Source organism: Oncorhynchus nerka, linkage group LG12 (assembly GCF_034236695.1).
Source record: "Oncorhynchus nerka isolate Pitt River linkage group LG12, Oner_Uvic_2.0, whole genome shotgun sequence".
NCBI lineage: Eukaryota > Metazoa > Chordata > Actinopteri > Salmoniformes > Salmonidae > Oncorhynchus > Oncorhynchus nerka.
In genome coordinates, this window is record NC_088407.1 from 79,566,604 (window position 1) to 79,588,119 (window position 21,516).

Genomic DNA, 21,516 nt, shown 5'->3' on the forward strand with positions numbered 1-21,516 from the left:
TGTGTGGCCAGGCGCTAAAATAGAAATTGGTTCTATTTGTGAAGCTCAATGCGCTGCAGTCTCTCCCATCTCCTCATTGGTTTTTAGAAGTGTATACCCACATGGGTGATTGAAAGATTAACTGAGGTCCGCACTCCAGTCGGTTGTAGTATTGCACCGTAAAGTTGGTTGCCAAACGTCATATAAAGTCCAAAGAAGAAAAGAAAGCTTGAAGGAAAGAGGAGAGATGATGAGAAATGAAATCGGTTGACCGTTTTATCTGTGGATTAATTGTCGGAGTACATGTGCATTTCAGGTAAAATCACAACCCAATGTTTATATCCCAGGACGAATTAGCTATCAGTGTGTCTATCAGAGTTCAGAGTGTCAAATTGGAGGGCCTTTAGTCCGTGCCTCTGGGGGTGCCACAGGGTTCAATTCTTGGCCCGACTCTCTTCTCTGTATACATCAATGATGTCGCTCTTGCTGCTGGTAAGTCTCTGATCCACCTCTACGCAGATGACACCATTCTGTATACTTCTGGCCCTTCTTTGGACACTGTGTTAACAACCCTCCAGACGAGCTTCAATGCCATACAACTCTCCTTTCCTGTCCTCCAACTGCTCTTTAATACAAGTAAAACTAAATGCATGCTTTTCAACCGATCGCTGCCTGCACCTGCCCGCCCATCCAGCATCACTACTCTGGACGGTTCTGACTTAGAATATGTGGACAACTACAAATACCTAGGTGTCTGGATAGACTGTAAACTCTCCTTCCAGACTCACATCAAACATCTCCAATCCAAAGTTAAATATAGAATTGGCTTCCTATTTCACAGCAAAGCATCCTTCACTCATGCTGCCAAACATACCCTTGTAAAACTGACCATCCTACCGATCCTCAACTTCGGCGATGTCATTTACAAAATAGCCTCCAATACCCTACTCAATAAATTGGATGCAGTCTATCACAGTGCCATCCGTTTTGTCACCAAAACCCCATATACTACCCACCACTGCGAACCTGTACGCTCTCGTTGGCTGGCCCTCGCTTCATACTCATCGCCAAACCCACTGGCTCCAGGTCATCTACAAGACCCTGCTAGGTAAAGTCCCCCCTTATCTCAGCTCGCTGGTCACCATAGCAGCACCCACCTGTAGCACGCTCTCCAGCAGGTATATCTCTCTGATCACCCCCAAAACCAATTCCTCCTTTGGCCGCCTCTCCTTCCAGTTCTCTGCTGCCAATGACTGGAATGAACTACAAAAATCTCTGAAACTGGAAACACTTATCTCCCTCACTAGCTTTAAGCACCAGCTGTCAGAGCAGCTCACAGATTACTGCACCTGTACATCGCCCATCTATAATTTAGCCCAAACAACTACCCCTTCTACTGTATTTATTTATTTATTTTGCTCCTATGCACCCCATTATTTATATTTCTACTTTGCACATTCTTCCACTGCAAATCTACTTTCTATATTGTATTTACTTTGCCACCATGGCCTTTGTTTTGCCTTTACCTCCCTTATTTTACCTAATTTGCTCACATTGTATATATACTTATTTTTCTATTGTATTATTGACTGTATGTTTGTTTATTCCATGTGTAACTCTGTGTTGTTGTATGTGTCAAACTTCTTTGCTTTATCTTGGCCAGGTCTCAATTGTAAATGAGAACTTATTCTCAACTTGCCTACCTGGTTAAATAAAGGTGAAATAAAAAAATCAATAGCAAGCTAGCTAGCTAAATTACCATAAATGTTCAATGCTTTTTGACCTGTCCCCAAATTAATATAATTGGTTGATATATAATTGTTTTTGTTTTGATATTTCAACCTGCGTGTCCTCATCGCTCATGGTGTGGGTGAACAAAATCAATGTGAGCGGGATGACATACGTGGATACACACACGTGCCCGTTTTGGTCAGCAATAAATACACACATCTTACTCTCGCAAGTTCTCACAATGAAAAGAGCATTACATTTCACGTCATTAGAATTCAGGGCAAATATGTAGGCCTATAACAGCCTTGGTGACAGTCTGTTACTGCTCTCTTGCCAACTCCTTATGGAATTGTCATACAAAACATGACGTCTGACTTGACAATGACATTGGAGTCGGCAAAAACACTAACAGACCTGGGACCAGGCTAATAAGTATGCATACAACAACCAGCAAAGGAATCATAAAACTAGTATACAAAAATACCTACCACAAAACAAGCCAATGTTCAAGCCTATAAAAAAAGGTGGTATCTAGAATCTAAAAGGTTTCTTCGGCTGTCCCCATAGGAGAACCCTTTGAATAAACCTTTTTGGTTCCCGTTGAATCCATTTGAGTTCCATGTAGAACCCTTGACACAGAGGGTTCTACATGGAACCAAAACTTATTATGCTATGGGGACAGCTGTAGAACCCTTTTGGAACCCTTTTTTCTAAGAATATGCATAGGTTGACGTCCTTGTTGTTCTGCACTCAGCTGTGTACTTCATGTTGTACTGTACAGATGGAGGAGAGGATGTTGAGCTCCCAGGAGCTATGTGAGGGCTGGAGGGAGATAAAGGAGCAGAAGCAGGAGCTATCTGATCAGTTCCAGGACATGGAGCAGCAGCTTCTCAGCCTCTCCAGAAGACCAGCGGAGCTCGAGACCAAGATCGCCCTCAACATGCTCACCCAGGCCAAGGTAGGAAGCAGGGTTAATCCCACAACATGCTCACCCAGGCCAAGGTAGGAAGCAGGGTTAATCCCACAACATGCCCACCCAGGCCAAGGTAGGAAGCAGGGTTAATCCCACAACATGCTCATCCAGGCCAAGGGAGGAAGCAGGGTCAATGCAGGGTCAATCCCACAACATGCTCACCCAGGCCAAGGTAGGAAGCAGGGTTAATTCCACAACATGCTCATCCAGGCCAAGGGAGGAAGCAGGGTCAATGCAGGGTCAATCCCACAACATGCTCACCCAGGCCAAGGTAGGAAGCAGGGTTAATCCCACAACATGCTCACCCAGGCCAAGGTAGGAAGCAGGGTTAATCCCACAACATGCTCATCTAGGCCAGGGGAGGAAGCAGGGTCAATGCAGGGTCAATCCCACAACATGCTCACCCAGGCCAAGGTAGGAAGCAGGGTTAATCCCACAACATGCTCACCCAGGCCAAGGTAGGAAGCAGGGTTAATTCCACAACATGCTCATCTAGGCCAAGGGAGGAAGCAGGGTCAATGCAGGGTCAATCCCACAACATGCTCACCCAGGCCAAGGGAGGAAGCAGGGTTAATCCCACAACATGCTCTTCTAGGCCAAGGGAGGAAGCAGGGTCAATCCCACAACATGCTCACCCAGGCCAAGGTAGGAAGCAGGGTTAATCCCACAACATACTCATCCAGGCCAAGGTAGGAAGCAGGGTTAATCCCACAACATGCTCACCCAGGCCAAGGGAGGAAGCAGGGTCAATCCCACAACATGCTCACCCAGGCCAAGGGAGGAAGCAGGGTTAATCCCACAACATGCTCACCCAGGCCAAGGGAGGAAGCAGGGTCAATCCCACAACATGCTCACCCAGGCCAAGGGAGGAAGCAGGGTTAATCCCACAACATGCTCACCCAGGCCAAGGGAGGAAGCAGGGTTAATCCCACAACATGCTCACCCAGGCCAAGGGAGGAAGCAGGGTTAATCCCACAACATGCTCACCCAGGCCAAGGTAGACACCTGATGACAGACCTAAGTGGTTGAAACAATTAACCACATCAAATCAAATGGTATTTCATGTGCAAAGACAACAGGTCTTTGTCTTTACAGTGAAATGCTTACTTACAAGCCCTTAACCAACAATGCAGTTTTAAGAATGTATGTACTAAAATAAACTGAAGTTAAAATATATATATATATATATATATATATTTTAAATAAGGACATTTGAAAAATAACTAATAATTAAACAGCAACAATAAAATAACAGGGAACATAGACTGCAGTGTGCAGAGTAAAAAAACATGCAATATCAGTCAATAGTTTGGACACCTACTCATTCAAGGGTGTTTCTTTATTTTGTACTATTTTCTACATTGTAGAATAATAGTGAAGACATCAAAACTACGAAATAACACATATGGAATCATGTAGTAACCAAAAAAGTGTTAAACCAATCTAAATATATTTTAGCCACCCTTTGCCTTGATGACAGCTTTGCACACTCTTGGCATTCTCTCAACCAGCTTCACCTGGAATGCTTTTCCAACAATCTTGAGGGAGTTCCTACATATGCTGAGCACTTGTTGGCTACTTTACCTTCACTCTGCAATCCAACTCATCCCAAACCATCTCAATTGGGTTGAGGTCGGGTGATTGTGGAAGCCAGGTCATCTGATGCAGCACTCCATCACTATCCTTATTGGTCAAATAGCCCTTACACAGCCTGGAGGTATGTTGGGTCATTGTCCTGTTGAAAAACAAATGATAGTCCCACTAAGCACAAACCAGATGGGATGGCGTATCGCTACAGAATGCTGTGGTAGCCATGCTGGTTAAGTGTGGCTTGATTTATAAAAAAAAGCAGCAAAGCACCCCCACACCATCACACCACCTCCTCCATGCTTCATGGTGGGAACAACACATGCAGAGGTCATCAGTTCACCTACTCTGCGTCACAGCAGTTGGAACCAGAAATCGCAAGTTGGACTCATCAGACCAAAGGACAGATTTACACTGGTCTAATGTCCATTGTTCGTGTTTCTTGGCCCAAGCAAGTCTCTTCTTATTACTGGTGTCCTTTAGTAGTGGTTTCTTTGCAGCAATTTGACCATTAAGGCCTGATTCACACATTCTCCTCTGAACAGCTGATGTTGAGATGTGTCTGTTACTTGAACTCTGTGAAGCATTTATTTGGGCTGCATTTCTGAGGCTGAACACTCTAATGAATTTATCCTCTGCAGAAGAGGTAACTCTGGGTCTTCCTTTCCTGTGGCGGTGCTCATGAGAGCCAGTTTCATCATGATTTTTGCGAGGCAAAAAAGGCAAAGGGTGGACATTTGGAGAATCTGTTTAATACTTTTTTGGTTACTACATGATTCCATATGTGTTATTTCATAGGTTTGATGTCTTCACTATTATTCTACAATGTAGAAAATTGAAAAAATGTAAATACAAACTTGAATGAGTAGGTGTGTCCAGACTTTTGACTGGTACTGTATATTTTTAGGGAGCACTGTCACACTTCCATCTTCACTGGATCCCTATGAAGATCCCTAAGTTTGAACTCTCCACATTGAATTTAGATTCAATAAGTGTGTAACAGTCAATATCAGTTTCACCGATTAGCAGTTTGCTCATATACAAACCACTAACACAGCAGGAGATCAAACATGCACATTGCTCAAATACAATTAATCTCTCTCCACTCTCTCCAACAGGAGTTTAGCCAACAGCTGCAGAGTAAACAAGCCACCCTATCCAGGATGACAGAGAGTGTGAGTCGTCTGACTGCGGGCCAGGACAGCCCGGAACATGGAGAGATAGGGCGTCTGAGCCATGCCTGGCTGGGGCTGTTTCACCAAGCTAACAGGCTGAAGGGCCAGAGACAGGAGGACCTGCAGAGGATCCAGGAGTACCACAACTGCATCACAGCCATGGAAGCACTTTTTGAGCAAATGTCTAAGGAGTGGGATAACCTGGCCAGGTGGGGTCATCTATCTATCTGAAACCTATCACTGAGTTACTATAGAATGAGATCCAGAGATCTATTGCACTAACTTTGCTCTATTTCCACCCACAATAATATCACAATGCACAATTAAAGTTCATACATAATGTTTTGACAACATCACAAAAAAGCAAAAACGTTGAATTTCTTTGGTTCTGTTTGGCTGACTCCAGCAGGTCTTGCTATTTGCTAGTGAATGAGCATCCTTTCATTGCAAAATTCTATTGATGTGGGACAGTACACCTCCAGGGCACTCTGTGGGACCAGTCTCCAGGGCACTCTGTGGGACCAGTCTCCAGGGCACTCTGTGGGACCAGTCTCCAGGGCACTCTGTGGGACCAGTCTCCAGGGCACTCTGTGGGACCAGTCTCCAGGGCACTCTGTGGGACCAGTCTCCAGGGTACTCTGTGGGACCAGTCTCCAGGGCACTCTGTGGGACCAGTCTCCAGGGCACTCTGTGGGACCAGCCTCCAGGGTACTCTGTGGGACCAGTCTCCAGGGCACTCTGTGGGACCAGTCTCCAGGGGACCAGCCTCCAGGGTACTCTGTGGGACCAGTCTCCAGGGCACTCTGTGGGACCAGTCTCCAGGGCACTCTGTGGGACCAGCCTCCAGGGTCCTCTGTGGGACCAGTCTCCAGGGCACTCTGTGGGACCAGTTTCCAGGGCACTCTGTGGGACCAGTCTCCAGGGCACTCTGTGGGACCAGTTTCCAGGGCACTCTGTGGGACCAGTCTCCAGGGCACTCTGTGGGACCAGCCTCCAGGGTACTCTGTGGGACCAGTCTCCAGGGCACTCTGTGGGACCAGTCTCCAGGGCACTCTGTGGGACCAGCCTCCAGGGCACTCTGTGGGACCAGTCTCCAGGGCACTCTGTGGGACCACCAGTCTCAGTCTCCAGGGCACTCTGTGGGACCAGCCTCCAGGGCACTCTGTGGGACCAGTCTCCAGGGCACTCTGTGGGACCAGTCTCAGTCTGTGGGACCAGTCTCCAGGGCACTCTGTGGGATCAGTCTCCAGTTTCCAGTCTCCAGGGCACTCTGTGGGACCAGTCTCCAGGGCACTCTGTGGGACCAGTCTCCAGGGCACTCTGTGGGACCAGTCTCCAGGGCACTCTGTGGGACCAGCCTCCAGGGCACTCTGTGGGACCAGTCTCCAGGGCACTCTGTGGGACCAGTCTCCAGGGCACTCTGTGGGACCAGTCTCCAGGGCACTCTGTGGGACCAGTCTCCAGGGCACTCTGTGGGACCAGTCTCCAGGGCACTCTGTGGGACCAGTCTCCAGGGCACTCTGTGGGACCAGTCTCCAGGGCACTCTGTGGGACCAGCCTCCAGGGCACTCTGTGGGACCAGCCTCCAGGGCACTCTGTGGGACCAGTCTCCAGGGCACTCTGTGGGACCAGTCTCCAGGGCACTCTGTGGGACCAGCCTCCAGGGCACTCTGTGGGACCAGTCTCCAGGGCACTCTGTGGGACCAGTCTGGGCACTGGGACCAGTCTCCAGGGCACTCTGTGGGACCAGTCTCTCTGGGGACCAGCCTCTCTGTGGGACAGGGGCACTCTGTGGGACCAGTCTCCAGGGCACTCTGCCAGTCTCCAGGGCACTATGTGGGACCAGCCTCCAGGGTACTCTGTGGGACCAGTCTCCAGGGCACTCTGTGGGACCAGTCTCCAGGGCACTCTGTGGGACCAGCCTCCAGGGCACTCTGTGGGACCAGTCTCCAGGGCACTCTGTGGGACCAGTCTCCAGGGCACTCTGTGGGACCAGCTTCCAGGGCACTCTGTTTATATAAATAGAAGATCGACTCTGTGTGGGATCAATAGCTGAATAGTCATAGTTGCCATGACAGTGGTAACATGACTTAAGAGTTTGAGAGCTGTACCAACATTCTAAAAACCATGACAATATCTCTCAAACATTCCCTTTCAGCAGTAGACCTGAACTTCTTCTAATCACTCTATTTTCATTAGATTATGTCTTAACTTTGAAAAAGAGTCATTATAATATCCAGTAATTTTATATTTTCCTATCCTCCCTAGGACTGATGCTGAAAGTTCATCTGAGCACTTGGAGGCGCTGAAGAAACTCGCCGTAGCTCTCGGAGACCAGAAGGGAACTCTGGAGGACCTGAAGGACCAGAGGCAGAAAGTCACCCACCACCTGAACCTGGATGACAAGGAGCTGGTGAAGGAACAGATCAGCCATTTTGAGCAGCGCTGGGTTCAGCTGCAGAGCCTCATCAACAGGAAGATACAGGACTCAGTGCTGACCTTGGAGGACATGGCCACGGTGTGTGTTTGTTGTAAAAAGGCAGAATACACATTTCAGTTCTAATCAATGGACAATAACGTATCTATTTTACTCTATTCTATTCAGGTGGAGGCCCGTCTAAGGGAGGCCAGGGAGTGGGCCGAAGAGCAGCAGCCAGGCCTTTCTGAAGCCATGAAGATGAGTCCTCCTCCAGAGTTGGCCCAAAGCTTCCTCTTCGACCACCTCAGCATTTGCAGTGAACTGGAGGCCAAGCAGCTGCTTCTGGCCCAGGCCATGAGTGATGCTGACCGTGTCCTGGCTCACCTGGGGCTCAACGAGTGCCAGCGCCTGCAGCAGCTCATTTCAGACACTCAGGCCGAGGTGGAGTCACTCAGCGTGAAGGTGGGAGAAGGTTTTTATAAAAGGCCATTTGGGTTTCTCACCTCTCCTGCACATGCATGTATACCTTATGTTTACACTGTAATATATATATTGTATTTTTGTGCAAATTAAATAAAGGTGGCTCAACGCAGAAAGCACCTCAGCAAGGCCTTCACTGAGAGGACCCAGTTCCTGCAGGCTGTCAACCAGTCCATCACCTGGGTCCAGCAGAATGAGAAGAAGGCCCAGGCGGAGGAGTACATTGCACTGCTACCTGACGACCTGGCCAAGCAGGTTAAGGCCTGCAGGAGCATCCAGAGCAGCCTGAAGGCCTACCAGAGCGAGCTTACCTCCCTGTGGTCTCAGGGCAGAGACCTGATGAAGGACGCCACGCAGGATGAGAAGGTGGAGATGCTCACCAAGCTGCAGGAGCTGCAGAACATCTTTGAAAAAGCCCTGCAGAAATGTGTCCAGAGGCTCCAAGAACTGGACATGGTGCTTGTCTCCAGGAAGTACTTCAAGGCAGACCTGGAAAAGACGTGTCAGTGGCTGAAACAAGCAGACATTGTGACCTTCCCTGAGATCAACCTCATGAATGGCGACTTAGAGCTGACCGTGCAGCTTTTGAAGTACCGGCAGATAGTAGAGCAGGCGATGGAATATGAAAACCTCTTACTGATCGTCCAGAGAACTGGTCAGGAGATCCTGCCCACTCTGAATGAAGTGGACCACTGTTACTTGGATGAGAAACTCAATGCCCTGCCACAGAAATACAACAGCATACTGGCTCTGGCCAAAGAGAAACAGGAGAAGATCGAGCAGGCCATCCTAGCCAGAAAGGAGTACGCCTCCTTCATAGACGTGACTCATAAAGCATTGAAAGAACTTGAGGAGCACTTCCATAACTTAGGGTTGCAGCCTGTTGGTCTGCAGACAGAGCAGGTTGTGAATTTACTGAGTGACTACAAAGCTCTTCAGGTAGATCTGGGCAACCTTGGTCTGGCTGTCAGTGAACTGAACCAGAAGAAAGAAGGCTTCCGCAGCACCGGTCAACCCTGGAGACCTGAAGAGTTGACCCAGCTGGTGAGTCTTTACAATGGGCTCAAGAGGCTCATCGAACAGCGGGTGGAGCATCTCGACGACACACTGGAGTCCTTCGAGGACCACAAGGCCATGGCCATGCAGGTGGACTCTGAGCTAAAGGCTACCAAAGAAGAGCTAGTCAAGGTCAATGCAGAGACCCAGTCGGTGGAGGAGAGGCTGAAGAATTACCATGCCCTGGCCGGGAGTCTTCAGAGCGCCAGCTCTCACCTGTCCAGACTCATGGAGCAGATGGATAACTTAGCTCCTCAGCTGGACAAGGCTGCCCATGACGCTTCCAGGGAACAGGTGGTCCTTTGGCAGGAGGAGCTGCAGTCCCTACAGTCTGCCGTGGGGGAGCTGATAGTGGAGTGTGAGAATAGGTTTGTCCAGAGTAAAGACTTTGAGACGGAGGTGAAGAGAACGCTGGACTGGCTGCAGCATATGAGGGATGAGCTGGGCTGTGCTGTCGTAGTGGTGGACGTGAGGGTAGAAAAGGTCCAGGAAGAGATCAGGAAACAGCAGATAATGCAGGATGAGGTTCAGTCCAGGCTGAGGATCGTGGAGGCCCTGAGCAGTAGGGAGAAACAGAAGTACACCAGCGCCAACGAACTGGTCCCAGCCCACGTTGACCTGAGCCTGGAGGAGATGGCCAAGCTACAGGCTGATGTACAGCAAGCAATGAGTTCCAAACAAGTAAGAAAATATCATACTGTCCCAATATATATTACAATTTAAGGGAGTTGGGCTTTTTCCGGAGTTTTCAGAAATCCCGGTTGGAGAATTCCATCTGAGAACTTTGGGAAAGTTTATGGAATTTTGCAAACCTGTAATAATGTCAGTAACAGAACCTATTGGTTGACATTCTGTATTGGTGTTGTTGGCTTCACATATTCACCCTCTCGATTCCCATGTCTGTTCTCCAGATCACCCTGGAGCAGGCCTTGGCGTTGTGTCAGAAGTACCACTTCCGGATGCAGTCTGCGTGTCAGTGGCTGGAGGACGCTGTGGCCTTCCTACAACTGGCCAGTCTGGGGGTGGACGTAGAGAACTATGAAGAGTGTCTCCGCCAGCAGGAGGACATCCTGGCCTCAGAGCAGGTGACTGCTCTATTAAAGACACAATGCTAAAAGAAAATTAAAACAAAGCTTCAATTAATTGCATCTTATGAATGTTGGCCTTTTTGCCTTTGTTTGATGTGATGGGTTGCCTGTTGCAAGCTAGCCTAGTCCCTGATCTGTTGATGCTCTTGCCAGATACATTTCAGTATGACAATGAGTGACAGGAAGTTGGCATGATAGCACAGACTAGCACTCAGACTAGCTTCAAGCACTCGTTCATTTATTTACGCAACAGGATAAGTGTTGAAGTTGTTCTCTCCCTTTTTCCTGGGAGCAGAAGTTCCTAGACCACCTGCAGGAGTTGGAGGCTCTGCCCCCCCAGCTGGAGAACCTGGTGAACCCCACAGCCAAGGAACAGCTCAGACTGAATGTGGAGTCTGCTCAGCAGAGAGGAGTGGAGGTCCGAGATCAGCTGCAGAATCACCAGGACGTCCTGATCAGGTGCAGAATTCGAAGAAAAGATTGTAACCAAAACATTGACAATAAGGGTTTAAAAGTTTTGAATATAGAGAGTGATTGGATTGGATTGTCTTAATGTGATCGTCATCATTATGACTTACTCAATGGAAACTTAGACATTATATACCCTCCAACACATGTCCCCCCTCCATCACAATGTAGTGTATCATACAGATGTTGGGTCTTACTTTGGCCAGTATTGTTGCAGCAAAAATAAAACTGCAGCAACATGATTTGCAGCAACAAAACCTGCACTATGTGTTGGTGCGGGTTTTCGCAGGATTTATGTAAATCATGAAGCTCATCTGCATTTCCTGTGGTGCATGAATATTATCATCAACAAAAGAGTGATCAAATTAAGATCCTATATCTGTATGTTCTATCTTCTGTAAATACTTGACTGCACCATGAAATGTCCTATTGGGACAATAACTGAATTGAATTGAACTGAATTACATTGACTGTCCCTAGCTGTGGGGCCAAGTGGAAGTCTTACCAGGAGGCGAGGCAGACGGTGATTGAACTGATGAACGAGGCAGAGCAGAAGCTTACTGAGTTTTCCACCGCAAAGGCTGCCACCTTTCTGGAGGCCGAGGAGAAACTCAGGAGTCACAGGGTAAAAGAGGACCATGGGAAAATAAAGAGTGTCTTCTATTTTGACTTGTACATTCTTGGTTACTTTGCTAATGACAGAGTAATCAGCATTAATCTTTAGTCATCAAAGCACAAAGTTAACATTAGTAAACATTTTCCAGAGAGAACTTGATTTGTTAAGAACTTACCCTCTGGGCACACACTGCTTGTTAAGAACTTACCCTCTGGGCACACACTGCTTGTTAAGAACTTACCCTCTGGGCACACACTGCTTGTCAAGAACTTACCCTCTGGGCACACACTGCTTGTTAAGAACTTACCCTCTGGGCACACACTGCTTGTTAAGAACTTACCCTCTGGGCACACACTGCTTGTTAAGAACTTACCCTCTGGGCACACACTGCTTGTTAAGAACTTACCCTCTGGGCACACACTGCTTGTTAAGAACTTACCCTCTGGGCACACACTGCTTGAATCAACGTTGTTGATTCCCAGTCTCCATGAAACTACGTTCAACCAACATAGAATGGACATTGAATTGACATCTGTGCCCAGTGGGTAATATGTGGATTTACAATGACTCCTCCATTGTGTGTATATTCCCTCCTTCCTTCCTTCCTCCCTGCCAGTCCCTGTTGTTGATGGTGAATGGGTTCCAGGAGAAGCTGACAGGGCTGGAGGAGCAGGCATCACAACTGGAGCTGGTGGGTAGTGAGGCCAGCAAGGCCACCATCAGCCGCTCCATGACCACGGTGTGGCAGCGCTGGACCCGGCTTCGCAGCGTGGCGCGAGGGCAGGAGAGGGTACTGGAGGACACGGCCCAGGAGTGGGGGACCTTCAGAGAGAAGGTACTGCAACGCTAAACATTAAACATGACTAGATGAGTTGTGAGTACAAAGCTGAACAACGCCAAGCGGTTCTTATAGTACTTCAAATAGTACAATTTCACTCTGTAGCCTACACAAATAAACTGTAGAGAAGACAATAGTATGAACTTAACAGTATACTAATAGCATATACTGTATTGTGTATCTGTTCCCCGTATATCCTGACATTATATATCCTAGTCTGATCCATATGTTAGTGCTTACATCTTATGTTTGGCATAACAAGTACCATAGATGTTTGCTGCAGTATATAAGCACAAACATATCTGGAAGGAGGCTAAATAGGTACAGCACAGTATTTGACATGTGCCTGTCTTCGTTCATTTCAGATGGTGAAGCTGAGGAGCATGGTGGAGGATCTACAGAGCCGTATTATAGACTGTGTTGTGGAGAAGGCCTCCAAGGCTACCCTACAGTCTGTGTTGGACCAGCATGAGCTGCTAATCCAGGATGTAGAGGGAGAGCTGTCCTCCCTCACCCTGCTGCGTCAGTATGCCCTCAGCCTGCTCCATGATGTGGAGGTCCCTTCACCATCGCCCACCTCTGGACAGGATGAACTACCCAGTCTCAAGGAGATCAGAGCAGTACAAGACCACCTGGAAAGGTATTGAAAAGATCAATATTGTTTTTTTACACGGATCAGTTGATCACTCACAAATTAGATTAGCCTTCAAATGTTGCTTTCAAGGCTAGAATATGATCTGGTGATTGGTTATATTGTAAACAACTCAATAGGCCTATCAGAAGGACCTGAATGCTTATTATTACTTACTGGGGCGGCAGGGTAGCCTAGTGGTTAGAGCGTTGGACTAGTAACTGAAAGGTTGCAAGTTCAAATCGAGCTGACAAGGTACAAATTTGTCGTTCTGCCCCTGAACAGGCAGTTAACCCACTGTCCCTAGGCTGTCATTGAAAATAAGAATTTGTTCTTAACAGACTTGCCTAGTTAAATAAAGGTCATAAAATAATGAATCCTCTTCATTCCGAGAGGAACTTTGGGCTAAAGTTTCCATCACCTTCACTCTTGAAAACAGATAATAGTGGTTTTATTTCTCTCCTCCACCAGTCTGCTGCAGCAGGCGCAGACCAAGCGTACCCAGGCTGGGGTGGAGCTGAGGGACAGAGAGGGGGTAGAGAAGAACCTGAGTGTGGTCAAAGCCTGGATCCAGGAGACCAGGGAGCTGCTCCCCAACCCCACCTCAGATATAGATGCTCTGCTGCAGGAGCTGGAGGTAAGCCGCTGACGAACCCTATGGAACTGAAGACAGCGTTAACACCATCTAACACATCATTTTATTGACTACACATGACTCTGTCACAAAAATAACTAGTTCATTGCCAAAATTCCATAAGGCATTTACTCAACTGTCGTTTCCAGCAGTATTGTATGCTATGGTGTAGTCTCAGGCTGGGATCGATGCTAGCTTTGGTGTGAGTTGCTTGTTTTCGAGTATTGGCACATGTGGACATGACCATGTTTCTCTTATGTATTGTACAGGTGGTTCACGGTGATGTGATTGGCTACCGTCAGCATGTGGATAAGATAGCAGAGCAGCAGCAGAGCAAGTATCTGGACCTGTACACCATCCTGCCCTCAGAGATCTCCATGCAGCTGGCTGAGGTGTCCCTAGCACTGGGGGCCATCCAGGACCAGGTACTGTACTGGACTATGTAGGGCATGGATGGACATCATACACACACATTTTGCCATGGGGCGGAGCGAAGATTTTGGAGTTTTATAACAAATTTCCTGCAATTCTACACATTTTGCCATATGGTGTTTGCAATTTTTAATATGATAACTGATGATCAATTGGCCCCACCCCGGTCGGAAATTCAACCATCCTCACTACAAGTTTAGAAAGCTGGCCGCTAGACTAACTTACCAATCCCCCAAAAATTGATGACATGGGCTAATTGAGTTTATTTTTATTTACCCTTATTTAACTAGGCAAGTCAGTTAAGAACAAATTCTTATTTTCATTGATGGCCTAGGAACAGTGTGTTAACTGCCTTCTTCAGGGGCAGAAAGATAGATTATTTTTTTACCTTGTCAGCTCAGGGATTCAATCTTGCAACCTTTAGGTTACAAGTCCAACACTCTAACCACTAGGCTACCTGCTGATGCATGACCAAATTTCGAAATCGCATTATATCAACTATCTTTTAGAACTATACAACTATATCAACTATCTTTTAGAACTATACAACTATATCAACTATCTTTTAGAACTATACAACTATATCAACTATATTTCCTTCCTCTTCTGATTTTCACAAGGTTCTGTCCAAAGAGAAAGAGATCCAGAAGACAAGAGACATCAAGGAGGACATCAGTTCCAGGATCCATGACGTGTCGGAGAAGATGAAAGCCATCTCCACCAGTCTCAATGACAAAGCCAGCGATGTCCATCACGCTAAAGACGAGACCAAGGTGAGTGCGAGCTGAAGAGGCTCATGCATACGGCTCTTAATCAGGGTTGGGTTCAATTTCATGTTAATTTAGTAAATTCAGGAAGTAAACTCAGATATTCCAAATAGTATTTTCTGCTCTTAACGTGTGCTGTTTTCCCTCTACATTCAAAGTGAATGAGCATACAGAGCTGTTATCTTGGTCAGTTTATTTGAACTCCAAGTTTCTCTCCTCTGCTCTCCACAGTGTCTTTGTGATGATCTGGAGAGCTGTCATCGGACTCTGTCAGAGCTGGATGCTGCGGTCCAGGAGTTCGGCAGACGGAACCCCATCTTGGCCAAACAGCTGAGTGATGCCATCGTCAAGTTAGGAGACATCCACCACCACACTGCCAGACTCGCCGAGTGTAGATCCATCTGGCTCAAAAAGGTTAGGAACCAATTGTATCAAGAAAAGGTTGGGGAAAAATACATGGGAAGTCTAGTTGTTGTTACACTGTTGGTGTTGTTGTTGTTACCCCGAAGAGGTGGCATCAATGTACAGTGTTGCTGTTGTTGTTGTTACCCCGAAGAGGTGGCATCAATGTACAGTGTTGCTGTTGTTGTTGTTACCCCGAAGAGGTAGCATCAATGTACAGTGTTGCTGTTGTTGTTGTTACCCCGAAGAGGTGGCATCAATGTACAGTGTTGCTGTTGTTGTTGTTACCCCGAAGAGGTAGCATCAATGTACAGTGTTGCTGTTGTTGTTGTTACCCCGAAGAGGTGGCATCAATGTACAGTGTCGCTGTTGTTGTTGTTGCCCCGAAGAGGTGGCATCAATGTACAGTGTTGCTGTTGTTGTTGTTACCCCGAAGAGGTGGCATCAATGTACAGTGTTGCTGTTGTTGTTGTTACCCCGAAGAGGTGGCATCAATGTACAGTGTTGCTGTTGTTGTTGTTACCCCGAAGAGGTGGCATCAATGTACAGTGTTGCCCAGCCCAGAGTGTTTACATGGGGCCATTTCACTTTTAATCCTAGTAATACCATAACACACATTGTCGGTATCACTAAGGTATCCACGCCTGTTCCCTAGTTCCTCATTGCCTCTCTTGTTATCTCTCCCCTCCAGGCAGGGACCCATCTAGAGGAGTACAATGAGATGCTGGACTTCATAGTGAGGTGGTCAGAGAAAGCCAAGGGCCTGGTGAGGGCCAACATCATCTGGAACTCCTCCTCTCATCTGCAGGAACAGATAAGGATGGACGAGGTGGGTGGAGATCGACATGAATAAACACATGATGGAGAGCTGCTGGATTAAAAAGCCAATACAGACTGTATTTAACCGTCTCGCTGTTCACTTCCACTGTACCCTCTGCAGCGATACTGGTGGTATGTGTGTGTGTGTGTGTGTGTGTGTGTGTGTGTGTGTGTGTGTGTGTGTGTGTGTGTGTGTGTGTGTGTGTGTGTGTGTGTGTGTGTGTGTGTGTGTGTGTGTGTGTGTGTGGTAATAAATACGTGTTCTGTTACCCTGTCTCCTATCATTCTCCCTCTAACCAGGGATCCAGGATGTTGGTTCTCTTTAACTGGCACTTCTCAGGATTCAACCATCACTGGGTGGCACTCATTTTCATAGACAGTGTCCTCTTACTCCATTCATTGCCCGTATTGTGTTGTCTTCCTCCTCTCCCCATCATCAGTCCGTGCTGCGTGAATCTCGAGAGCTCCATGGGGACCTGCAGGCCATGGGAGAGAAGGTGGATCTGCTGTCTGAGGTGCTGCAGACGGAGAACATGTCCCAGCAGGTGTGTGAGCTGAGCCGCCACACCGAGGAGCTCCAGCAGACCATCAGGACACGGCTGCAGAGCCTTCAGGACGCAGCCAAGGTACTGATTCAGACATACTGAATACACTGGCTTAGCATTTAGCCTAGCATCGGATTTTACTGTTGCATTGTTGTTAGTCTTTGTTACAAAGACGGTCGTTGACAAAATTATGCACAATGTGTAAATAGCTTTTAGCATCTCAGTGTTATTCTCACCTGTACATAAAAACATTTGATTGCTTGACCTGTGTGTAGTCCTATTGACAGACGGTTAACATTAATTGATTGCCACCCAGCTAGCACTCACTAGATTTGGTTCTGGGTTCCAAGAATAACCTGTGTGTGTCCTGTGTCGTCCCCTCAGAGTATGGAACCTCTGGAGTATGAGGTGAAGACCCTACAAGTGGCTCTGCAACAGGTCCAAGCTACACTGACCTCTCCTGATCTTGTCCGACAGAGTCTCAAAGAACAACTGGCCCAGAGACAGGTAGCTAACTTCAATTCTAACTTAACCAGAGAATAACACAGAATTTTATTCTCATATCATGTTCTTGTTGTTGTTGTTCTTCTTCTTCCCTTCCTCTTCTTTCTCTGTCTCTTTCTACTTCTCCTACCTATGTCTCACACTTAAGGTTTGTCGGTAGAATGTAAAGTTTCCTCCTGTCTGTTCTCCTAGCGTCTGCTGTCAGAGATGGAGGGCTTCAAGCTGCAGGTGCAGGCGGTGCAGCTGTGTCAGAGCGCCCTGCGCGTCCCAGAGGAGGTGATGCCTGACCTGGCTATCTGTCACACGGCACTAGGCCTACAGCAGGAGGCCAGCCAGCTACAGCATGTCGTAATACAGCAGTGCAACATTCTACAGGTAGGGAGGCCGCAGCACACTGTGTAACAGAGGAGAAACCGCATAATGAATAAGACTGAAGACTTGTGTTAGTTCCCTGAGCTAATACCTAGGTTTTAGCTCAACGTAACAACACAGTCTTGAGGCACACAGAAGACCAGAGTTTTGAATCCGGTTAGACACACCTGCAAGCCAACAACAGTTCACATCCTTCATTGTGCACCAGTATTGACGTTCCTTGATTTCCTGTCCTTCTGTAGGAGGCTGTTGTGCAGTATGAGCAGTATGAGCAGGAGGCGAAGCACTTCCAGGGGCTGATAGAGGATGCCCACAGGGTCATCCAGGACCGACCCATTCCCACCAGCACTATCCAGGAACTGCAGGCTCAGATCCTACACCATGAGGTATAGTACACCACATTGACAGTGGAATAAAATAAAATATTTTGCATATATAAAGGAATTGAAAACCTCTAGATTCTGGTACTTGTTCTGATAAGTAGGTATCCAAAACAAATGTAAAAAAATTTTAAAACGAAATAAACATTGTATAAGTGTATGCCTACAGTGTATATAGATGCTTAACTCCCTTGTTGTGACCATAACCACTGACTGTAATTGGGATGCTACTAACAGGAGCTGGCCCAGAAAATCAAGGGTTACCAGGAGGAGATAGCCAGTCTGAATTCGAAGTGTAAGATGCTGACTGTGAAGGCCAAACATGACACCATGCTACTCACTGTGAGTGACACGGAGCGGGTGGGGCTTACCGTGGAGGACCTGGATGGAGACATAGACAAACCATCTGTTCTTATGGTGACTGGCCGACTCCCCTCCTTTACTAATGATGTGTTTTGTACTGCATGTATTTTCTGATTACCGGTAATTAACTAACTCAGACAAATCACTCCACTGTTAATCCTGCTACCCTTCATCAAATCTGGAATCTCACGGCTAGCATGCAGTCTGTCAGAAAGTTACTGAATGTGCTAGTCTTACTGAGTTCTTGGTGATGGACTGACTCTAAAACATGAATGCTCTTTGTGTATCTGTCCTAACTGTCCTGCGGTGTGTCAGATGACGGCTGGCCGCTGTCACACCCTTCTGTCCCCGGTCACCGAGGAGTCTGGGGAGGAGGGTACCAGCAGTGAGATCTCCTCTCCTGTCTGTCGCTCCCCTTCTCCTAGCACTCACACACAGGTATCACATACTGAGCTCTCTCGCTCCCTCTCTCTCTCTCTCGCTCTCTCTCTCTCTCTCTCTCTCTCTCTCTCTCTCTCTCTCTCTCTCGCCCTCTCTCTTAATCTCACATTCTCTCTCTCTTCTACTCTCTCTCTCTCTCTCTCTCTCTCTCTCTCTCGCTCTCTCTCGCTCTCTCTCGCTCTCTCTCTCTCTCTCTCTCGCTCTCTCGCTCTCGCTCTCGCTCTCTCTCTCTCTCTCTCTCTCTCTCTTCTCTCTCTCTCTTCTACTCTCTCTCTCTCTCTCTCTCGCTCTCTCTCTCTCTCTCTCTCTCTCTCTCTCTCGCTCTCGCTCTCTCTCTCTCTCTCTCTCTCTCTCTCTCTCTCGCCCTCTCTCTTAATCTCGCACTCTCTCTCTCTCTTCTACTCTCTCTCTCTCTCTCTCGCCCTCTCTCTCTCTCTCTCTCTCTCTCTCTCTCTCTCACCCTCTCTCTCTCTCGCCCTCTCTCTCTCTCTCTCTCTCTTCTACTCTCTCTCTCTCCACTTTCCCTGCAGACCATGAGGGATGAAAGGATTCTCCATCCCCTGTCATCCTGTATTAAATGCATTGCATTAGCACTGATTAACACATAGCTACTGGCTACTGTACTTCTCCACAAAGTACCTGCCCACATACCTTAATGTGTACCGACCTAGGCGCCAAGTAACACTATGGTGCCTCTCTGTGAAGACTTACACAGCAACCCCTCTATCTGTGTAGGCTTACACATCAACTCCTCTATCTGTGTAGGCTTACACATCAACTCCTCTATCTGTGTAGGCTTACACATCAACTCCTCTATCTGTGAAGGCTTACACATCAACCCCTCGATCTGTGAAGGCTTACACATCAACCCCTCTATATGTGAAGGCTTACACATCAACTCCTCTATCTGTGTAGGCTTACACATCAACTCCTATCTGTGAAGTCTTACACATCAACTCCTATCTGTGTAGGCTTACACATCAACCCCTCTATCTGTGAAGGCTTACACATCAACTCCTCTATCTGTGAAGGCTTACACATCAACTCCTCTATCTGTGTAGGCTTACACATCAACCCCTCTATCTTTGAAGGCTTCCACATCAACTCCTCTATCTGTGAAGGCTTACACATCAACCCCTCTATCTGTGAAGGCCTACACATCAACTCCTCTATCTGTGAAGGCTTACACATCAACTCCTCTATCTGTGAAGTCTTACACATCGACTCCTCTATCTGTGTAGGCTTACACATCAACCCCTCTATCTGTGAAGGCTTACACATCAACCCCTCTATCTGTGAAGGCTTACACATCAACCCCTCTATCTGTGAAGTCTTACACATCAACTCCTCTATCTGTGTAGGCTTACTTTGCTCACTTGTGTTGTCTTCTTTCAGATGGGACGAGACACCCTCCCCGGAGCTCCCGTACAGGAGCTAAATGACCCGATGTTTGAATCTGAGGCTAACCTAGATGACCTTCAACGCTCCTGGGAGACCCTGGAGAATGTGGTACGCAATTCATATATATCTAATTTATGCTGCTACCTACACTACCGTTCAAAAGTTTCTTGGCAATTTCTCGCAAGGAATAGCCTTCATTTCTCAGAACAAGAATAGACTGACGAGTTTCAGAAGAAAGACATTTGTGAGCCTGTAATCGAACCCACAAATGCTGATGCTCCAGATATTCAACTAGTCTAAAGAAGGCCAGTTTTATTGATTCTTTAATCAGGACAACAGTTTTCAGCTGTGCTAACATAATTGCAAAAGGGTTTTCTAATGATCAATTAGCCTTTTAAGATGATAAACGTGGATTAGCTAACACAACGTGCCATTGGAACACAGGAGTGATGGTTGCTGATAATAGGCCTCTGTACTCCTATGTAGATATTCCATAAATAAATCTGCCATTTCCAGTCATTTACAACAGTATTAACAATGTCTCCACTGTATTTCTGATCAATTTGATAGTATTTTAATGGACAATTTGTTTTGCTTTTCTTTGAAAAACAAGGACATTTCTAAGTGACCCCAAAACTTTTGAACGGTAGTGTATGTCCTATCCTCACTTGCTTTTATGTTTGACTACTGTGGTGGCATATTTCTGCTTTACCAAATGAGGAGAGTTACAAACTACACACCAGTCAGAGTTATACTTAAACTCCATCTTTAATAATAATAAGCTTTGCAATAGCCTTTTTGACTTTCAATGATGCGCTATCTCTAATGAACCATTGAAAAGTGACTACAGAAAAATACAAAGATCTTTTATAGCCAAGATACACTCCTCTCAACTTACATGATGAACCACAGATCTTAGGAACTGTTCACAAAGAAAGACTTTTTCTTGAGAAAGGGGTATCCCTTAGCCAGATAACATTCGCTATAAATTATCGTTCAGTTTGGTCCCTCAGACGAGGTTCTAATCTCGTTCCTGGTACTTCATAGTACAAAAACACCAACTCATCCAATGGCATACAGTATATCAATTATCAACTCTAGATACTCCCATGTCAAGTAGACCCCCTCTTGACCCCACTCCTGGACAAGCTCACTGAGGGGAGTGAGCCTCTAGGTCATACACTGTCCCAGGTTAAGTGTCAGATCAGAGAGGACATACAATGTTCCCAGACACTGCCATACACCTCAAAGGAGGGCTTGACTGGCGCACAGACATTGTGGAGACAAGTAATTGGTTCCCCATTAACCACGCCATCCCTTCACAGGTAATAGGTAAAGACACATTCACACATGAAGACAATGTTCCATTCTGTTCTCTTCCCTTTCTGATATTGGGGATAGCACCAGGGACATGT

At 46.9% G+C, this 21,516-nt stretch overlaps 1 protein-coding gene across 1 annotated transcript in view; it reads left to right on the plus strand.

Annotated features, from left to right (window-relative positions):
* The window catches only part of LOC115138845 (nesprin-1-like), a 195,657-nt gene that overhangs the window by 108,658 nt on the left and 65,483 nt on the right, over positions 1 to 21,516 (plus strand). Inside the window, 22 exon segments of the mRNA XM_065025814.1 lie at positions 2,492 to 2,668; positions 5,389 to 5,654; positions 7,714 to 7,963; positions 8,051 to 8,326; positions 8,444 to 10,081; positions 10,312 to 10,485; positions 10,784 to 10,947; positions 11,437 to 11,581; positions 12,189 to 12,407; positions 12,776 to 13,050; positions 13,513 to 13,678; positions 13,945 to 14,100; positions 14,728 to 14,880; positions 15,106 to 15,288; positions 15,968 to 16,105; positions 16,536 to 16,721; positions 17,025 to 17,147; positions 17,337 to 17,519; positions 17,759 to 17,902; positions 18,134 to 18,313; positions 18,575 to 18,697; positions 20,096 to 20,209. Of these exon segments, the coding sequence (XP_064881886.1) occupies positions 2,492 to 2,668; positions 5,389 to 5,654; positions 7,714 to 7,963; positions 8,051 to 8,326; positions 8,444 to 10,081; positions 10,312 to 10,485; positions 10,784 to 10,947; positions 11,437 to 11,581; positions 12,189 to 12,407; positions 12,776 to 13,050; positions 13,513 to 13,678; positions 13,945 to 14,100; positions 14,728 to 14,880; positions 15,106 to 15,288; positions 15,968 to 16,105; positions 16,536 to 16,721; positions 17,025 to 17,147; positions 17,337 to 17,519; positions 17,759 to 17,902; positions 18,134 to 18,313; positions 18,575 to 18,697; positions 20,096 to 20,209 (5,433 nt within the window).